This window comes from Pangasianodon hypophthalmus, chromosome 3 (assembly GCF_027358585.1).
Source record: "Pangasianodon hypophthalmus isolate fPanHyp1 chromosome 3, fPanHyp1.pri, whole genome shotgun sequence".
In the NCBI taxonomy this organism is placed as follows: domain Eukaryota; kingdom Metazoa; phylum Chordata; class Actinopteri; order Siluriformes; family Pangasiidae; genus Pangasianodon; species Pangasianodon hypophthalmus.
In genome coordinates, this window is record NC_069712.1 from 20,287,894 (window position 1) to 20,305,554 (window position 17,661).

The 17,661-nt window shown below is 41.2% G+C and overlaps 1 protein-coding gene across 4 annotated transcripts in view; it reads left to right on the forward strand.

Annotated features, from left to right (window-relative positions):
* Positions 1-262: 262 nt before the first annotated feature.
* fgfr3 (fibroblast growth factor receptor 3) overlaps positions 263-17,661 on the forward strand; it is a 36,999-nt gene continuing 19,600 nt past the window's right edge. For 2 of the 4 annotated variants that reach the window (XM_026935766.3, XM_034302745.2), the window contains exons 1-4: positions 265-698; positions 5,285-5,543; positions 13,211-13,495; positions 15,901-15,966. In XM_026935766.3, coding sequence (XP_026791567.1) covers positions 5,402-5,543; positions 13,211-13,495; positions 15,901-15,966 — 493 coding nt within the window. In that variant the 5' untranslated portion in view covers positions 265-698; positions 5,285-5,401. Of the gene's footprint in view, positions 699-5,284; positions 5,544-13,210; positions 13,496-15,900; positions 15,967-17,661 lie in introns of all 4 variants that reach the window. The other 2 variants (XM_053232626.1, XM_026935793.3) reach the window with 2 other exon arrangements.

Sequence of the window (17,661 nt, forward strand, 5' to 3'; positions counted from 1 at the left end):
AGACTATGTTTAACTGCTTTCCTGCCGCCGCTCTTCACGGTTTCTGACCGTGTGTGTGTGTGTGTGTGTGTGTGTGTGTATGGGTGGGTGTGTGTGGCGGTCTCGGCTCATTAGACAGGGGGCGCACAGTGAGGTGAGATCCTGATGGAGTGTTCTGGCGCTGGTGGGCGTGGCCTGGCGTAGCTCCACCCCCCGCGCGGAGTCTCTCTCTCCCTCTCTCTCAGTAGGAGAAGAGCGACAGGCGGCGAGCGCAGCACTCACAGCGGGGACGCGGTTTGAAATCTGATCCGGGCTAATTTTTTTTTACCCCCCTCCTCCTCCTCCTCCTCCAGAGTCCGGGGCTCCAAACTGTTTAGCGGGAGTTGGTGAGTCCAGCAGTTTCACACAGAGGAGCACCCGAGCAGAGTCAGGAGCTCACATCAGGCAGCCCGCGCACCTCCGCCACATTCCCCGCCGGTTAGTGGGACGAGGTGGACTGTGTACTAACTGCGGCTTTCTGCTCAGCTCACACAGCCACACCGGGCGGACAGAGGAGCTGAAGTTTATCTGGACTGCCCCGTAAGGAAGAGCTGAACACGGCTGATCTTCAGTGCATCTTGACGGATCCATTGGACTATTCATCTTCACAAAGAAGCAGCTGTGCAACTTCTAGTGATTTCTAATAGCTGAGGATTACTGGCACCAAGAGAGCTTGTCGGGTGATTATTATTTTGATTATCGTTGGTGGTGTTATTGTTGTTATCGATAGTATTATTGCTAGGTGTTATCATCATCATCAGAATTATTATTATTAGTATTATTATTATTAGTATTATTATTATTATTGTTGTTGTTGTTATTAGCAACAGCAGTAATATTATTTTTTGTTGTTGTTGTTGTTGTTGTTATAGCTGATGATGTTGATGTTGACACAGTTATTGTTTCTTGCTTGTTCTGCTGTAAGTGAGTGGCTGCTTTCTCCCTTCAGTTTCCTCATTCTCACCTCAGACAGGTCGGTTGAGTTTTAGTTAAAGCTGCTTTTACTGCTCAGTCCAATCAGAGCCAAATGAAACGAAACACATCCTGTTTCTGAAAAGGTACCCTTCTGCCTGCCTACAAATGCCCTTCACGTCTGGTTTTTTAATGGTATTAACGCTAAGCAGTGTTTTGTGGAATTTCAGGAGCGCTCTGGATATTTTCCACTATGCAAAATGTGCATGCTCCTTAAATAGTGCACTGTTTGGTGTATAGGATAGAGTTTCAGACATGCCCGCAGAGAGGAGTGGGGACTGAAGCTGTGCAGGTCAGGTTCCGGTGGCTCAGGTGCTGCGCGCGCTCCGCGTCAGCGCACTGTGAGGAGACGGAGCCCGCGTACCTGCGCGTCTCTCTCCCTCCATTCACATTCACGCCTTCAGTGATGGAACAGCGGAGTTGTGGATTTGTGTGAGGAGTCTTTCGGAGAGCTGTGAACCGAAAGCCCACCAACTCCAGCAGTAACCTGAGAGACTGTTCGTGCTGTTCGAGGCTATGGCGACATCCGCGTCCTGCTCAGATAAATAATAGCAATGCCTGTAGTGGTTTAGTTTCCAGTGCTGACACAGAGGTGTGCTCTGTAGTGTGGGAGTGTGCTGGTTTAAATGTCGCCTCTGTGTCATGGGGGAACCTGTAACATGGTATCAGCTAATTCAAAAGCCTTGGTGTTTAATTCATGGTCCAGTTTTTCTTCTGCACCGAGAAGTTCAGAAATCACAACACACTGCTGTTTGGGGCAATGCTATGAGGGACTAGCAGATGATGAGATGACATCATATATATATATATATATATATATATATATAGATATAGATAGATAGATATAGAAAATTTGATATATATAAAACCTTGTACCTTCAATGTTCAAATTATCTATCTATCTATCTATCTATATATATATATATATATATATATATATATATAGAGAGAGAGAGAGAGAGAGAGAGAGATAGATATAGATATAAAAAATTTGAACATTGAAGGCACACTGTTATAAATCTATGTATGTGTGTGATATTTATGTGTTTATATATGTATATATGTATGTATATATGTATGTATGTATATGTTGTTCACCCAGAAGCCGGTTATGTATTTCTGGTTGACAGAAGGCTCTCTGTGTCCATTTGCGCCCATTACAGAATGGACATCTGAAACCAATTTTGCGCGTTATATTGCGTTTAACGTCTCGCGGGGTGTTAACGGGGCACCAGTGGGAATCATTAGCCACCTGCGAACTCACTGTGTTCACCTCCATATAGCTTCACTTAGCCAATACGAGCCTTTTCCTCCACTCAATGCAACGCATAAAACGTGGGTTTATTAAATTTCATAGTCAATATAGTCAGTGCTGATCCTATTTTATGAAGATGGTCAAATGGTGGCTACAGTTTCCTTCATGCAAAGGGCTCCCTATGGAGTTATGGATGAGATTCTCCTCAGTGCTATTACATGACTGCATCCTCAGACTGAGCCACACAGTTACTGCATTAGACTATCCAGAGTTCGTAATCCAGAGCTCGGGTTCATTCTGCATACTAGACTAACTGTTGATGACGTGAACGGGAAATCTTGGTCACTTTCAGGAAAAAAAAGATGCCGTTATCGACTCTCATTTACTAACTGCAACAGCTCTTTAAAGCGGCTTCAGACTTGGGTCTGACTTAAAATCAATGCGTGTCACTCAGATTGCACCGAGAGGAACTCAGACCGTGAACTTTGCAGCACTCTGGACCAGTCGCTGATTAAACCCTTTCTTCCCCTCACTGTCAGTCTGTTTCGTGCTCATCCTGGTTTTAATCACATTCTGTTCACATTCTCATTTTATAAGGGCAGAGTCCACAGTCTTCCATATACTTGGTGTTCGGTAGCATGTACACTTATGTGTAACGTTTGAATATGTCTGTAGACACACTTAAACGACCTGATGACAGGCATGTTTCCTTTTAAAAGCGAACAGCCGTAGGTCCGCTTCATGAAAGGGTTCTTTGTCATTTGTGCAAATGTGGCTTTTTCTTTCTTTCAGAAAAAGTGTAGTCATTCATGGCCACTTTCGCTCTTTGATTTTTTAAAAATGGAGTTCTGTGAAAATGGATTATGATGTCTGTAATACAGCGTGCAGCACATACGCATGTGTACACACACAAGCTACGGGAAAGAGTGAGTAGGAGGAGGATTACCTACACTGTCTCATGCTCTCTCTTTCGTGTCTCTCATTTTCTCTTGTTGCTTAATCTGTGTGTTAAATAGGAGACCTGGTCTAGTCAGGCAGGACTGGGCTGCATAATTATTACAGCTTTTCATAAAAAAAAAAAAAAAAAATTGCAGAATGTGACTAGCATGTGACAGGCTTTGGTTTTAAGGCTGTCTTTTCAAAAAACATGAAAGCCTCAGCCATCACAGAATATTTAGAGCCCAGACTCGAGCAGTTAAATTTTTGTATACATATTTTAAATGCTTCAGTTATTACCACTAAATAGTTACAGCTGCATTGATGCACAAACATTTATCTGTGCCAGGCAGCCTAGTATCTCAGTGCAGGATGCAGGGCTTGCCTGTTTTAGCCTGGTATGAGCATGTTTTTCATGCATATTTCTGTTTGATTCAGCTCACAAACCGATGAGAGACTCAGAGAGAAACAGCTACTGAAAACACAAAATGTGGTAGCCAGCACATTAATATATAGGCCCAGCCAATAAGATTTGTATTTCACTGGGGTTAGAATCAAATAATATATCCCTTGCGTAGATATGGCCTGAGCTGAAGTCCAGGATTGCTACACAGTAGATTTGCACTACTGCTAATCAGTCATAAGGGCCTGCCAGGCCTCGCCTCACTTCTCTGTGTTTAGACTATGCTGCTAACTTTAAACTACATTAAAGGCAAAGCTAGTACATTACTGTCTCGCACCCTCACTGAGAGGTGGTGTTAGAGACTGGATCCAGCCGTTAGAGCTGTAACCTGCCGCTGCCCTTTTTATTGCACACCTCACTAGCAGTACTTTATATGGGCACTTTGTTTCTGCAATGAGGAAAATAGTAGTGGTAGGGGCTTTGGGAGTATTTGGAGCGAACGCTGCTTTGTCAGCCAAGACCCATGATCCCTGTGTTACTGTAAGATACAGGAGACTCCAGGAGCCCATGCCAGAATCACACACACACTCCAGACTGACACGCTCCAGAAATACACAGAGCAGATAGACTCCACAAATACACCCTTCACACACACACAGCCCAATCTGATACACTATCGCTCTACAGCGCTGAAACCACTGCTGCTCTGCCAGCCAAGGAAAATATGCCGTTGCTTAACACATGCTTTGTGTGCGTGTGTGTGTGTGTATGTGTGAATAAGTTCCCTCTGGGCTAGACCTCTCCTTAGTATGGACTGACCAATAAATAGTCTATACTCCTCATGAAAAAGAAAAACAGGAGTGTTTGTGTGTCATCTGTGGTTGTCCTTGAAAAATGTCAGCATTTAACCTTAATATAAACCTTGTATATTTATTTATCTGTGTGTGTGTGTGTTTGTGTGTGTCTGTGTGTTTGTGTGTGTCTACGTGTATGTCTAAGCCAAGGTTGTAAAAATAACAGGAGTTGATGTTTAAGACAACACACAGCTCTATGACATTCAAAGCAGAAAACCCAGCTGAGCACAAAATCCTACTGTGTGTGTGTGTGTGTGTGTGTGTGTTCACGCCTGTATGCTCTCTTTTTAGACTTCTTTACATTCCTTTTATTGTAACTAATGTAAACTTTCTATGTGGCAAGGCACAACCTCACAGACACACACACACACACATACATACACAGACAGAGGCTACCCAGTGTGAGGGGAACGTGTGTTTTCTTTAGAGAGATAAGTGTGTTTGTGTTAGCCCAGCAAAAGACATGTTTCAGAGCAGAACAAGGGTGTGTGTGAGAGCAAGAGAAAGTGAGCGTTTACAGCAAATCCACCAATGTAAACCTGCATTAGACATAAACTGAAATCATTTCATTTTTTACGCAGTGCATGCAATTATCACCTTGTTTTTCTCGTCACAGTGCGCTAAAGTAATTTCCACATCAGCAAATCTGTAATGCGGATGTTCTCTAATGGTGTGTCCCATGACTGCAAAACAGCTCTTAGCTCAGAATGTTGATTTTTTAAGCGTTTATAACATTTTTGGAGTTTTCACCTCGTAAATTATGAGAGTGCTTGTTTTTTTCCATTTTGCTTGTTCATATCTTTGGTGATGAATATTAAATATGATTTTTCTGGTGTTGTGTTTCAGGTGGCAAGTGGACAGGGGACACCTGTGTGAGAGTGCTTGAGTGTGTGTGTGTGTGTGTGTGTGTGTGTGTGTGTGTGTGGCAGCACTACGTTGACATCATGTGTAGGACTGTGGAAGATGTGTGAGTCTGGTGTCCGTGGCGAGGACCCTGGGCCACAACGGACCCTGGCTGGGATGATGGCGCTTTGCCTTCTCCTCTACCTCTCCTCCATCTTCCCATCAGTGCACAGCGCTCACCTGCCCTCAGCACAGCCCACAGGTCAGACAACACCCCCTTCTCCCATGTCTCTGTCTCTCTTTCACTCTTTGCCTTTTGGTCCCTAATCTCAAAACATTCCATCAGCAAAATACCTTGTAGTAGATCCAAAATGCTGCTAATCCAGAACCAATAACTGCTGATGTCAAGTGCCTGAGGGCATTTTTTTCAATAACACATCTCAAATAATGTTTAAAAAATTGTCACGTTATTAATGGCCCAATGAGGTAATTACCAATCAATCAATGCAAGTGTTAACAAATAGTCCTGTTAGCAACTACACACTCAATAAAAACACCTCAGTCCTCTTTCATGTGTCTCTGATGACGTGTACAGACATTGAAGAGTTGCCTTTGAATATGGATGCTAAAATATGAACACAAAGCCAGAAGTACATTTTGTAAAATCCCCCACAGTTATTATTTTCACACTGTTCATTAAGAAACGTCTAATTACAAAACGATTCGGCTCTTAAACTGCTGGAAATGTGCTAAAAGGCTCAGGTCTCAGCATCAGCGTGATGGGAAAAAAGAACATATGTGTTCCTCTCTTTCTAATGAATGGCCAAATGTAATTACCTGATGGGTTAGTTTGATATATATTTCAAATAATCTGTTTTGACGTGATATTTTTTCCCGCATAGCAGTTAACGTTTTTAACAAGGTTTAAACTGTGGCTAAATGCATACAACTTTTTAAGTCAAACTTTTACAACAAACATTTGTAGATTTGGGGGTAATTTGTCAGTGTGTGTGTGTGTGTGTGTGTGTGTGTGTGTTTGTTTGTTTGTTTGTGTGTGTGTGTGTGTAAGTGGTCTGGGCAGTTTTAGTGAGAGCTTGTATCTGTTATTGTGTAAGCACTGCCTGTCTGAGCTAGTGATTTATTACACAATCCCAGGCCTGATGGAGTGGTTGCTGCGGAATGGATTACATGACAGAAAAGGGTGTGTGTGTGTGTGTGTGTGTGTGTGTGTGTGTGTGTGTGCATGTGTTCCCATATCAAAAGCTAATCCCAGTAACCATTATGGACTTAAGTCTTAGACCTAAGTGTGTGCAAATATTAAAAGCTTTTGTTCAGTCTGAATTCTGATGTTTCTTTGCTTTCGAGTTTGTGCATCTTAGTTCTTAGGGTTTTGAAATTGGGGTTTTGATATTTGTGTTGGATGAATTCCACTCTGAGACATTTCACAATAATATAGATGCCTATAAAAATAAGCGGAGAAAGGAGAGTTGTGCTTTGCTGACTCGACTAAAAATTTGTGTGTGTGTGTGTTCACTGCTATGTTCTATGTTATTAGTTGGGGTGTGTTCACCTCATTAATGCTGTTTGAAATCTCACTGCAGGTCAGCCGTTGAATTATGGATGAGTACCATGACTGTCTGAGCATCATGTAGGGCCACCTGTTCATACACACTTACACATTTACACACTTATAAATCTACACACACAACTATGGCTGAAGATTTTTTGCTATGTTTTGGAAAGGTCCTATACGCCACCATATGCTTTGTGCTATCAGTGCTATTGATGTGCATATTTTAATTATCAGCTCCCCTCAAGGAAATTGTTGAGATGGCTCTAGATTAGATTGACTAAAATGGAACAAATTGGTGTTTGAGGTTGGGTGTGTATGGGTATGTTTGTTATGTGTGTGTGTGTGTGTGTGTTTGTGGCAGACTTGAGATCTGCTTGTGATGCTGATTTTAACGTCGCTTGAGGCCAGAGGCATGTCTGTGTGGGGTCAGGAGGTGAATGAACTAGTGCTTTTTATCTGTTTGTCTGTTAGTTGTCTTTAAGATCTGTCTGTGTTTTGTGTGTGTGTGTGCGTGTGTGTGTGTGTATGAGAGAGAGAGAGACTGTTCTTGATTTCCCCAAGCTCTCTTATATTGCTCCTGGCAGTCATGAACAGATGGCCAGTTATGTGCTGTAAGAAATCCAACACACACACACACACACACACACACACACATACACACACACACACACACACACACACACACACACACACACACCCCTCTGCCACCCATGAAATGACCCTCTGGTTTGCCATCCCCCTCTGTAAAACTCACACACACACACACACACACACACCGATGGTGCTATCACAGCAGAGTTTTAGTGGTGGTCAGTGGTGCTGCTCAGAACCCTTAGCTGATGAGTGTGCCATGCTTCCCGTGCTGCAGGTTGTCACAGTGTGCTTAGCAAAGGTTGAATAATTAATTAATAATTACTCCTAATGTATGCATTCTGGCTGTGTAATGAGGTGTGTGCTACACACTAACAGGTGCTATTGTATGTGTCAAGTGCACGCCCTGTTAGGGGATTTACTGTGAATTTCATTTGTTTGTGGGAATGAATGTGCATGCTGGGTGCTAGTGTGGTGCTAGTGTGGTGTGTGTATGCATATGTGTGTGTGTGTGTATATGCATGTGTGTGTGTGTGTGTGTGTGTGTGTGTGTGTGTGTGTGGATATCTCAAAGCAGCTGTTGCCAGTTGCTTCTGGTTGTCACAGACTGGAGGGAAGGGAAGGAGAGGATTAGAAGTGTTCCTGCCCTATAAGACCACCCCCACATACACACACACACACACACACACACAGATAAACAAACACACACACACACACACACACAAATGCACATGTGCAGTTTTTCTTTCCTGTCTGTCATATTGTCAATTTTAACTATTTAATTTTCCTTCAGTTGTTTGTTAAGTAGTAAACACTTGATTAGGTACATTAAATTGTCTAGCTGAAAGAAAGCTTGGGGTCTCTGTTGCTCTTTCTTTCTGTCTGAGATTAAAAGGTATGAGGGAGTGATCAGTGATCTGATGACTCTGTTCAGGAACACTGCCTTGTTCCTTTGTGTTACACTGCAGGCTTTCTCTCTGCAAATAAAGCCTTCACCAGCAGTGCAGTTTGTGTGTGTGTGTGTGTGTGTGTGTGTGTGTGAGGGTGGAGGGGGGTCTGTGAGAGTGGATGCACTCTCTCCAGGGTCAGGAGGTGAAAGGGCAAGATGTCACTTTGCCTGATGTCCCAGTGCATGTATGTGTAAATGACTAAATAACTACTGATCTATTGATGTTGCTCTAATGTCTTATTCTGCACACTAGGGGAGTAAAGACGTGACGAGAAGAATCGCTGCTCCGCTCTCAATATTTATGATGCAGATGCACACAAAAGAAAGTCATGAGTGAGGGAGTCGTGAGTCAATCAGTATGGCAGTCTGATACCTCAAATACTTGTCTTTTGAACTTCCAAGTAAAATTTTCTGTAACACTGTTTGTTTCTACTTTCCCCTCTACACTTCCCTGTTCCTGTCAGTTCCAGTGAAGGAGGCGTGTCTGGTCCTTGCACTCCAGAGCCAACTCTTTTCCTTCTCTATCAAATGCGTCTGTAGTGTGTGCAGTTATTACAAATAAAAAATGGGAAACTGAGAAATGAACAGAAACCTGTTCAGTCAAAACTCACTTATAATAGAAGTCTAAGGACAGTTGTTGCTTTCTGTCAGTAGTAGATTCTTTATTATGTGACAGTATAGCATGATTTGGAGACTATAACTGTTACACAAACCGTCCTTCGAAAGAGACAGACATGAGCCCTACCAAAGCTGTTTTTACTGTATGCCGTTTTATCCAACTTTCCCAGACAGCAGCAAAATAGTACAAAGCTATTCAGATTACTTCCTGTACACATTCTCCAAGGGTTTGTGGTATCCATCAGGCAAAAACCTTTGTGATACTTTTTGTTTATTTTAAGCTACATTGGCTATATTCTAGTAACACATAAGGATGGTTTTACCGTCTGAAAGAGTAGTCCCGTCTCTGAAAGAAGATACATATTTAGGACATAATATACTAATATCTTTGAATAAATTATTCATGAAAGTGTTCTACAAAAATGTGTTTTGAACAGAGGCTTATTGCAACCCCAGCAGCTGCCCTTAAACTTCCATTATAAGTGAGATGTAAGTAAACAGGTTTCTGTTGAACTGTTGAAATTATTATGTGGTAATTGCACATATGCTACAGGTGTGGTAGATAGAAATTAAATTGGAAGACAACACTGGAGAAACATTCGAGACTTCGTTTCTATGAACTATCGAACTGTTTGCATAATACCTAATCAGTTTATATAACATTGAATTGCACATGGAATTACATTGGCACGGCCCTAAATTGCATCATATTGAATCGCTCTCTGATTTACATGTTAATGTATCATTCATATATTAGATCTTTTATCTCAGAGTGAGAGATACACTCCTCCTACGCGCACATAAGCAATATATTCAGAGAAGCATTTATGAATATAATAAATCACCAGTCATTTTAGCAAATCATTATGTACACAGATTTCGTCGGGATAAATACATTTGGATAAATAATGTTGCCACTACGGTTCAGGGTCGATTCCTTGCTGTGTTTTGGACCCCCAAGAGTGCATGTATGCTCATCATCAGTGTAGAGGAATGTCAATAAACTATACATCAGTAAACTCTCTCTTTTCTTTATCTCTTTTTTCATTTTAGCTGCCTGAACTGTGTAATTTGTAGGTAAATTATATAAATAATAAATACAGAGCGTATAAGGCACATGAGTGTTAGTAATTGGATTGGTTTATGTTGTTTATCAGTGGACATTGATTAAAAGTTTTTTCAGATTGGTTAGATTTTAAATAATGAGAAGTGATTTAAGGCTTTATCCCAGATTTGAAAGTGACCAATTTATCCATTATCCAACGCTTAATACACTCTTGTCTTAGTGTTCTTCTTGTGTGAATTTTTCATTTTTAATAAATGTACAGGAATGTGTTTTTGTAGATAACTTTGACTTTGAATTACTCTGTTGATTCTTGCTGTAGACCAGTTTTTTGTGTTTTTAGTTTAAGCAAATCCAACATTTTGCTTTACTTAATCGGTAGGAAAAGTTAAGAAGGTTAAGGTTAGGGTTGGGGCGGGGTTCAGCACTCATACCATTTCTTATGACTTTATTAATTTAAAATCAAATCTAAACCCAACTGCATAGGCGGCACTTGTTCTTAATCGTACTAATTGTTTCACAAAATTGGATTTGTCGATCTTGCTATCATTAATCAACCACTCCCATAATTCATCAATAAACATGATTAAAAAGTAGTCAGATTAGAAAGTGAGCAGAAATATCTAGGCATTACTTTGGAGCTGAGAATTTTCTACTATTAATTTGACAACAAAAAAGACAGCTATATTCAGCATATGGTCATGTGTGTTGTGGTTGTGAGTGTTTGCTCTATACAGTGCATGGAAGCCTGAAACTAGGCCATTTTCTCTGTGGAATGACAATTAAGACAGCTCAGTCCTTGATTCGAACGTATGTGTGTGTGTGTGTGTGTGTGTGTGTGTGTGTGTGTGCATGTGTGTATAGAGAAAGAGTGAGTCTGAAAGAGATGAATTATCTGAGACCCGAGGTGTTTGGGGTGTGTTTTTAAAGGTTTTGGCAAAGAGTAGGGACAGGGAAGTTGAATGCTGCAGTTTCCGTTACTAATTAGTGCAGTGAGGCGGGATTGTGAGTGAGTGTGTGTGTGTGTGTGTGTGTGTGGAGGCCTTTGGATGCTGCAACCATCTTAAAGTTTTCTATGGGTTGTGCAGCGCTACATGCTCTCACTCACACATACACGCCTCAACAGGGTAGAAGAAAAGAGGCAACAAGCCGAAAGCTATTCCCCTCCCACCTCCCTTTCTCCCTGTGTGAGTGTGGAACAGTGATCTGGACCCCCAGTTCTCTCTTTCTATTTCTCTCCTTCTCTCTCTGTTTCCCTTTTCCAAAGTGGCATACGCACTCAAGACTTTACATCCGCTATCTGTGAATGGATACACACCATCTCCGATAGACCCCCCCCTTATAACATTTATTTGTGTGTAGACTAAAAAACACACAGATGCCTGCATAACCCCACCCAGACACAAAACACACTTATTTAATCACACAGATGATTGGGGATGAATGAAGAGATAGAAACATATAGGACTCAGTGTGTCCACCACGTGTGTGTGTGTGTCTATACACTGTGGCATAATATGATACAAATCTTTAACAAGTTATATAAATCTCTAATTCTGAAAATGTAACCTGCATTAGGAAGGAATTTGAATTTTAACACACAGTGTGGTGTGTGTCTGTGTGTGTGAGTGTGTGTCTGTGTGTGTGTGAGTGTGTGTGTGAGTGTGTGTGTGTGTGTGAGTGTGTGTGTGTCTTTTTCATTAAAGCTACAAGAACAGTTTTTTTTGAATGACTACATTTACACAAAGCAGTTGACTCAAATCTCTTGGTATCCAAAAATAGTACAATAAAAATTCATCATTGACTGATCAAAGAAACATTTTTCTCACAGTATGTGTGTGTGTGTGTTTTTGCTCTGGGCTGACAAGGTAGTTGTGCTAAGACTTTATAAAAGGCAACAGCATGGCTGAGCTACAGCTCTCAGGAGGTTCCTATATCAGGCCTGTAAACAGCGCTCACACTGGCCCCATTCTCCACTCTGTACCTCCTCCTCCTCCAGCACAGGACACACAGTAGCCATTTATTGTATGTATTCACTATCCCTTGCCACACATAACGGCCATTTTTACTCCCCAAACATCTACATACATGCAAACACATTTTTCAATGAACAGCATGCCGCAATAAGCTTTTTGAATGAATGGCCGTGTAGACAGTAGTAGGTAGAGTCATTCTCTTTAAAAGCGGAACGGTAAATGAAGTGAATGAATAGTACTGTGTAAAGAGACAGAGATATTCAATTACACACCTAGACGAATTTATAGCCTACTGTTTTACATGCTGTGAATGTGTTAGTATCTAAATGCAGTACACAGTATATAGGCACATGAGTGTGTATCAGATGATGAGACATTATGAACAGCAGTTTCATTTTTATATACTTATCTTTTTTTATCTCATAAAGATATTTAGAAGAAAAAAATTGCATATTAAGGGAACACATAATTAAAAATTTAGGTCAGAATAATGCATAAAGTGTCTAAGAAACATAAAACATCATGATAAAACTACAAACTCTGCGGCTTAGTATTTTGGGTTTTTTTAGGCTTTTCATTTTTGACCCTTGTATGTACAGTGTGTGTGTGTATGTGTGTGTGCGTGCTACAGTGATCTATAATTCATGCTACTGTTTCTGTATTCTACTCAGCTTAGTCTAGTCTGAGTGTGGTCTGTGAACATACCAATCTTTTCTTAAACATCTCTCACACACACACACACACACACACATAAATGCATAGATATACTCACAAGAATCTGTTTCTCTACTGCAGGCACTGACCTTCAGTGATGAGATGAATAACACTGATGACAATATGTCATACTGAAAGAGATGGACAGTGATAGAGAGATGGAGATGGAGAGTGAGATAAAGGAATGAGTCTACATGAGACTGAATGATTTTTTTTCTTTATGCTTCCATCTCTTGCTCTGCAGGGTCTCTGCAGTGATCAGTGTGATGGATGGTAAACATGTGTCTGTATTTCTCCCACTGTTGGTTTGCGTGTTTAGCTTCGATTGTTTGATGACAGTTTGAAGTTTTGCTTCCTTTCTGCTCTGTTGCCCAGAAAGTGATAGTAATTACTGAATTCTGTATTGACCCGCTCACTTTCTCCCTCTCCTCTGCATGTTTATCAGACTGGCGGTCGAGCGAGACAGAGACAGAGCTGGAGACGGAAGTGTTTCTAGAGGACTATGTGGTGGCAGTGGGGGACTCGTTGGACCTTCAGTGTAATGCACCCAACTTCCTGATGTCTGTCACATGGCAGAAAGACGGTGGCATTGTGCTCCCTGGCAACCGCACACGGCTGAGCCACAAGGCGCTGCACATCAACAATGTCTCATACGACGACTCCGGTGTCTACTCCTGCAGATACGAACATGGCAACACATTGCTTGGCAACTATACTGTCAGAGTCACTGGTTAGTACACACCACACGACCACATCTTACACTCCTTTTTGCTTTTCCTGCTCTCCTCAAACCATCTCACCCCTCCCTGCACTAATATGTCGGGAACTGAAGATCAACATTGTTCTATTTTTCTCACAAAAGACCATATAGCTCATGTTTAGGCTTGCAATGATTTGACTGATGTGTGTGTGTAGACAGTGGCTTCCAGCCAATCAAAATTCAAGTCGCACCGCACTGATGAAATAATCTTGCCAAATACGCTTACAGGTAATCATACGTTCCAGTGTTCAGGAACAACAAGACATACACACAGTTATCCATGCTGACAGAAAGTTCTCACAGAGGCATGACAGGCTCCGTTTTTAATAAACTGTCTGAGCACCAGTCCTTGTAAACTGCTTTTTCTACCCTGTTATTCTCTCTGAGAGAGAAAGAGAGACAGAGAGAGAGAGAGAGAGAGAGAGAGAGGAAGAGGGGGTGCTCAATATTTTCTGTAATCAGGCTCCATGCACTTCCTGCAAGCAAGCAAATATTAAAATGCTGTAATCTGTGTACATTAGACCCTCAAACATGTGCTTACACATCCACACACACACACACACACACACACACAAACACACACACACACACACACACACACACACACACACATACATGGGTGGTTAAACATTTGTATGCTTTAAGAAAAAAACACATGATTAACTCATAGAAAGTAAACATACTCTAATTGCAATTACGTAATGAACAGATTGGTACAGTTGTGTACTTGTGTATGTGTGTATGTGCGTGTGTGCGCCAGTGTCTGCCTCCACATAAGTGTGTATAATTGGTAGCATGGGTTAGACTGAGGTCCTGTAAACCTAGGATCTCGGGGACACCAGCTGAGCTGCTCATTGACAACTAATTAGAGAGCAATTGTCTGGAATCACCTCATCATTTAAACCAGATGGAGAGAGAAAGAGAGAGAAAGAGAAAGAGAGAAGTGAGTTTGAATCTTTTACACATGTGTTTGGCATTAATCCAGCTCCATTCAGCTCGTCTACAGCCCTCTGTCAATACAGAGAGAGAAAAAAAAGAATTGGCTGTAAATTCTGAACCAATTACAGCACATTGATAAAATGTCCATAAAGACAGCAATATCCTGTTCTGCCCACTTAATCCCACTCCTCCACTGTGATTAACACAAACATGTTCTCAAATACAAAACAGACCTCAGCTCATCTCATCTCTCTGAACTGTTAGTCAAGTTGTGTTCAAGTCAAGTCCTAAACAGGGTTCAGGGGGAGGAGTTAAAGGTGCAGTGAGACATTGTTTAAATGCTTTTTGTAATATTTGGTGAAGCTCTCCTTGTGTTCTGGTGACTACTGTCACCAAAAAAAAAAAAAAAAAACGCCAGTCTTTCTGGCACCCCAGGCTCTGTAAACAGGATAAAAACAAATGTTGTGGACTATTGACATCCCATCAATCAGAAAAATAGGCGTCTCTACTTGTTTTTCAAGCATTGCCTGTCGATTCAGAAAGTTCTACTTTAGCACTAGCACCTTGAGCTTTCCAGGACACTGCAGAAAAGCCACTGTATTTGTTTGAAATTTGAGTTTTAAAATGACTAGCTTCAGCTAATTTCTGTAAAAACCACTGACTGGACCTTTCATTTATCAAAGGGTCAAAGTTGAGTCCTAAGTCATAAATAAGTTGCTTGAAAATAGTAACTTAATTTGGACATAAATCTAAATCCAGGTCTCACGTACTGCATAATAACACATACATAGAAGTGTGTAAGAGCGTATCAGATATACAACAGAAAAATGGTGTTTTTCAGTTGGCTGGAAGATCTTTGTATCAGTGTAAACTAAGATGTTTTTAGTGTTAACCGATAAATAATGGCAGTTTGTCTGAGCTGGCTGATGTGTAGCGCGTTTGTATAAAGCATGTATGTCGAGCCATTACCTGTGTGAATAACTGTTGAGGAACTGAGAGCATAATCTCCCTTTTTCATGGCAGTGTTATTTTTTCCGCCCCCTGAATAGGTTCATTTAGAACTACCATATGGGAGGGAGAATTTGTGTGTGTGTGTGTGTGTGTGTGTGTGTGTAATAATACAGCTGTTGTTAAAAATCTCATGAACTTTTTGCTGAGTGCCTACTAACATCTGCCAGCCATTTACTGCTGTGTATGGTGTGTGTGTGTGTGTGTGTATGAGTGTGCATGGTGGTGGTTTTGTGTGGGTGTGTGGGGGGGCTCCTGGGTGTTTGTGTATGCAGTAATTGCTTTTGATTTGTTATCAGTTCAGTTTTTCCCATTCACTAGAACATGAACAGATTCATTGTTTGTGAGAAAACCATAGTGCCACAAGGTAATACAATCTCTCTGTCTCTCTCTCTCTCTCCCTCTCTCTCTCTCTCACACACATTCAGATTCCCTCTCATCTGGTGATGATGAAGATTATGATGAGGAGCCAGACGATGCAGGTAATGGAAATGGTGTGTTCCCTCAATTCATCTATTCTTTTTTAATTCTTCTTTTTGAATTAGTCCTTTCAATTCGTTTTCCTGTATTTGACTTTGCTCGCGCTGGGTCTGTCATTCACAGTTTCAGCTTACATTTCATTTCATCATCTACTTTTGCCTGTTACTAAAAACAGGGCCCCGCAAGGAACTTGTGTGTGTGTGTGTGTGTGTGTGTGTGAGAGAGAAAGAGATAATTGGAGTTTTGCTGACAGCTCCTGTGGCTCTTTGGACAGGGAGCACAAGGGTAACAGGAAATACAGAGAAAGCAGTAAAACAGTGTAACTGAGAGGAATTGACTCAAGCAAAACTCTCAAGTGAAATGTAAAATGGCAACTTAATTTTTTTATTATGAAAATGTAAAGATTTACTCACGTTGTAGCTGTTTATATGTGTGTGTAAGAAAGAAATAAAGAAAGAAAGAAAGAAAGAAATGCCATCCTGAGCGAGGGAGGAGTATGTGGTGTGTGACTTGTGGGTGGGGAAGCAGTGAGGAGGAGATTAGCCGAAAACTTAAAACCCCTTTAGAGTGTAATGAGCATTAATCCACTTCTAATGGCAGAGAGAGAGAGAGATTGAGACGTCATGTGAAAGTTCAGACTGGATTTAGAACATGTGAGTAGTCTGACTGATGACATCATCCTCCTCCACGCTCAGCTACAGAGACAGCGCTCCACTCTGCACTGTGTGTCTATTACTGTCCTTCACACACTGCACAGCTGATAAGTGAACCATTCGTTTATGATGAGGCAGACCAGGGCTGGGCTTTCGCTTCTCTGGAGCCTGCACTTTTACGTTCTGAGCGTCTCGTCTGCATCACCCTCAGGGCTCATGGGGGTTTTTGGGCGGCTTTGGACAGCCGCTCTGTGCTTTGTGAGCTTATTTTGGCAGGCTTGTAGTGTTCCACTCAAAGCTCCGATTGTCCTTAGTGGATTCGACAAGAGTGTTCAAAGAGGGCAAACTACCACACACACACACACACACACACACACACACACATAGAGGGGGCTGAGCCACTTCTAGTTCTCCTGCTTAACACGCTTCACTGACCAGCAGCAAATTATCTGAAACTAGCAAAAAAAGTTCAGTGTGTATGTGTGCCAGCAGTGCATGTTTTTGTTTGTGTGTGTGCACTTGCGTGCATGCAACTATGTGTTTGCTGGACCTCGGTACCCATTATATGCCAAAGGAAATTCCAGCATGTCGATCACCCCTCACACTCAGATCTCTGATACCAGCTCCATACCGGCTTGAGCCAGACAGAGAGGGAGAATAAATAGGAATATATACATTCTACACATTACACATTTAAAAGAAAACATATTTAAACCATTTCTAAAGATTCTAAATATATATATATATATATATATATATATATATATATATATATATATATATATATATATATATATATATATATCACAGTCTACAAATTTAAAAGAAAACATTTAAAAAGTATCTAAAGATGCTCAAGATGCTCATGTCATGGAAATATGGACTATTGGAAATACATAGCTTGTACAGTATATTATAAACAAAACCTTACCCCTGTCAAACACTCAGATCCACATACATAGAGTGAATACAGTGACAAGACTAGATTTGAGGTGTAGAACTACAGATGTTGGTTTGATATAGAAATGCGTTCAGTTGGCTGCTTGTATCACAGGA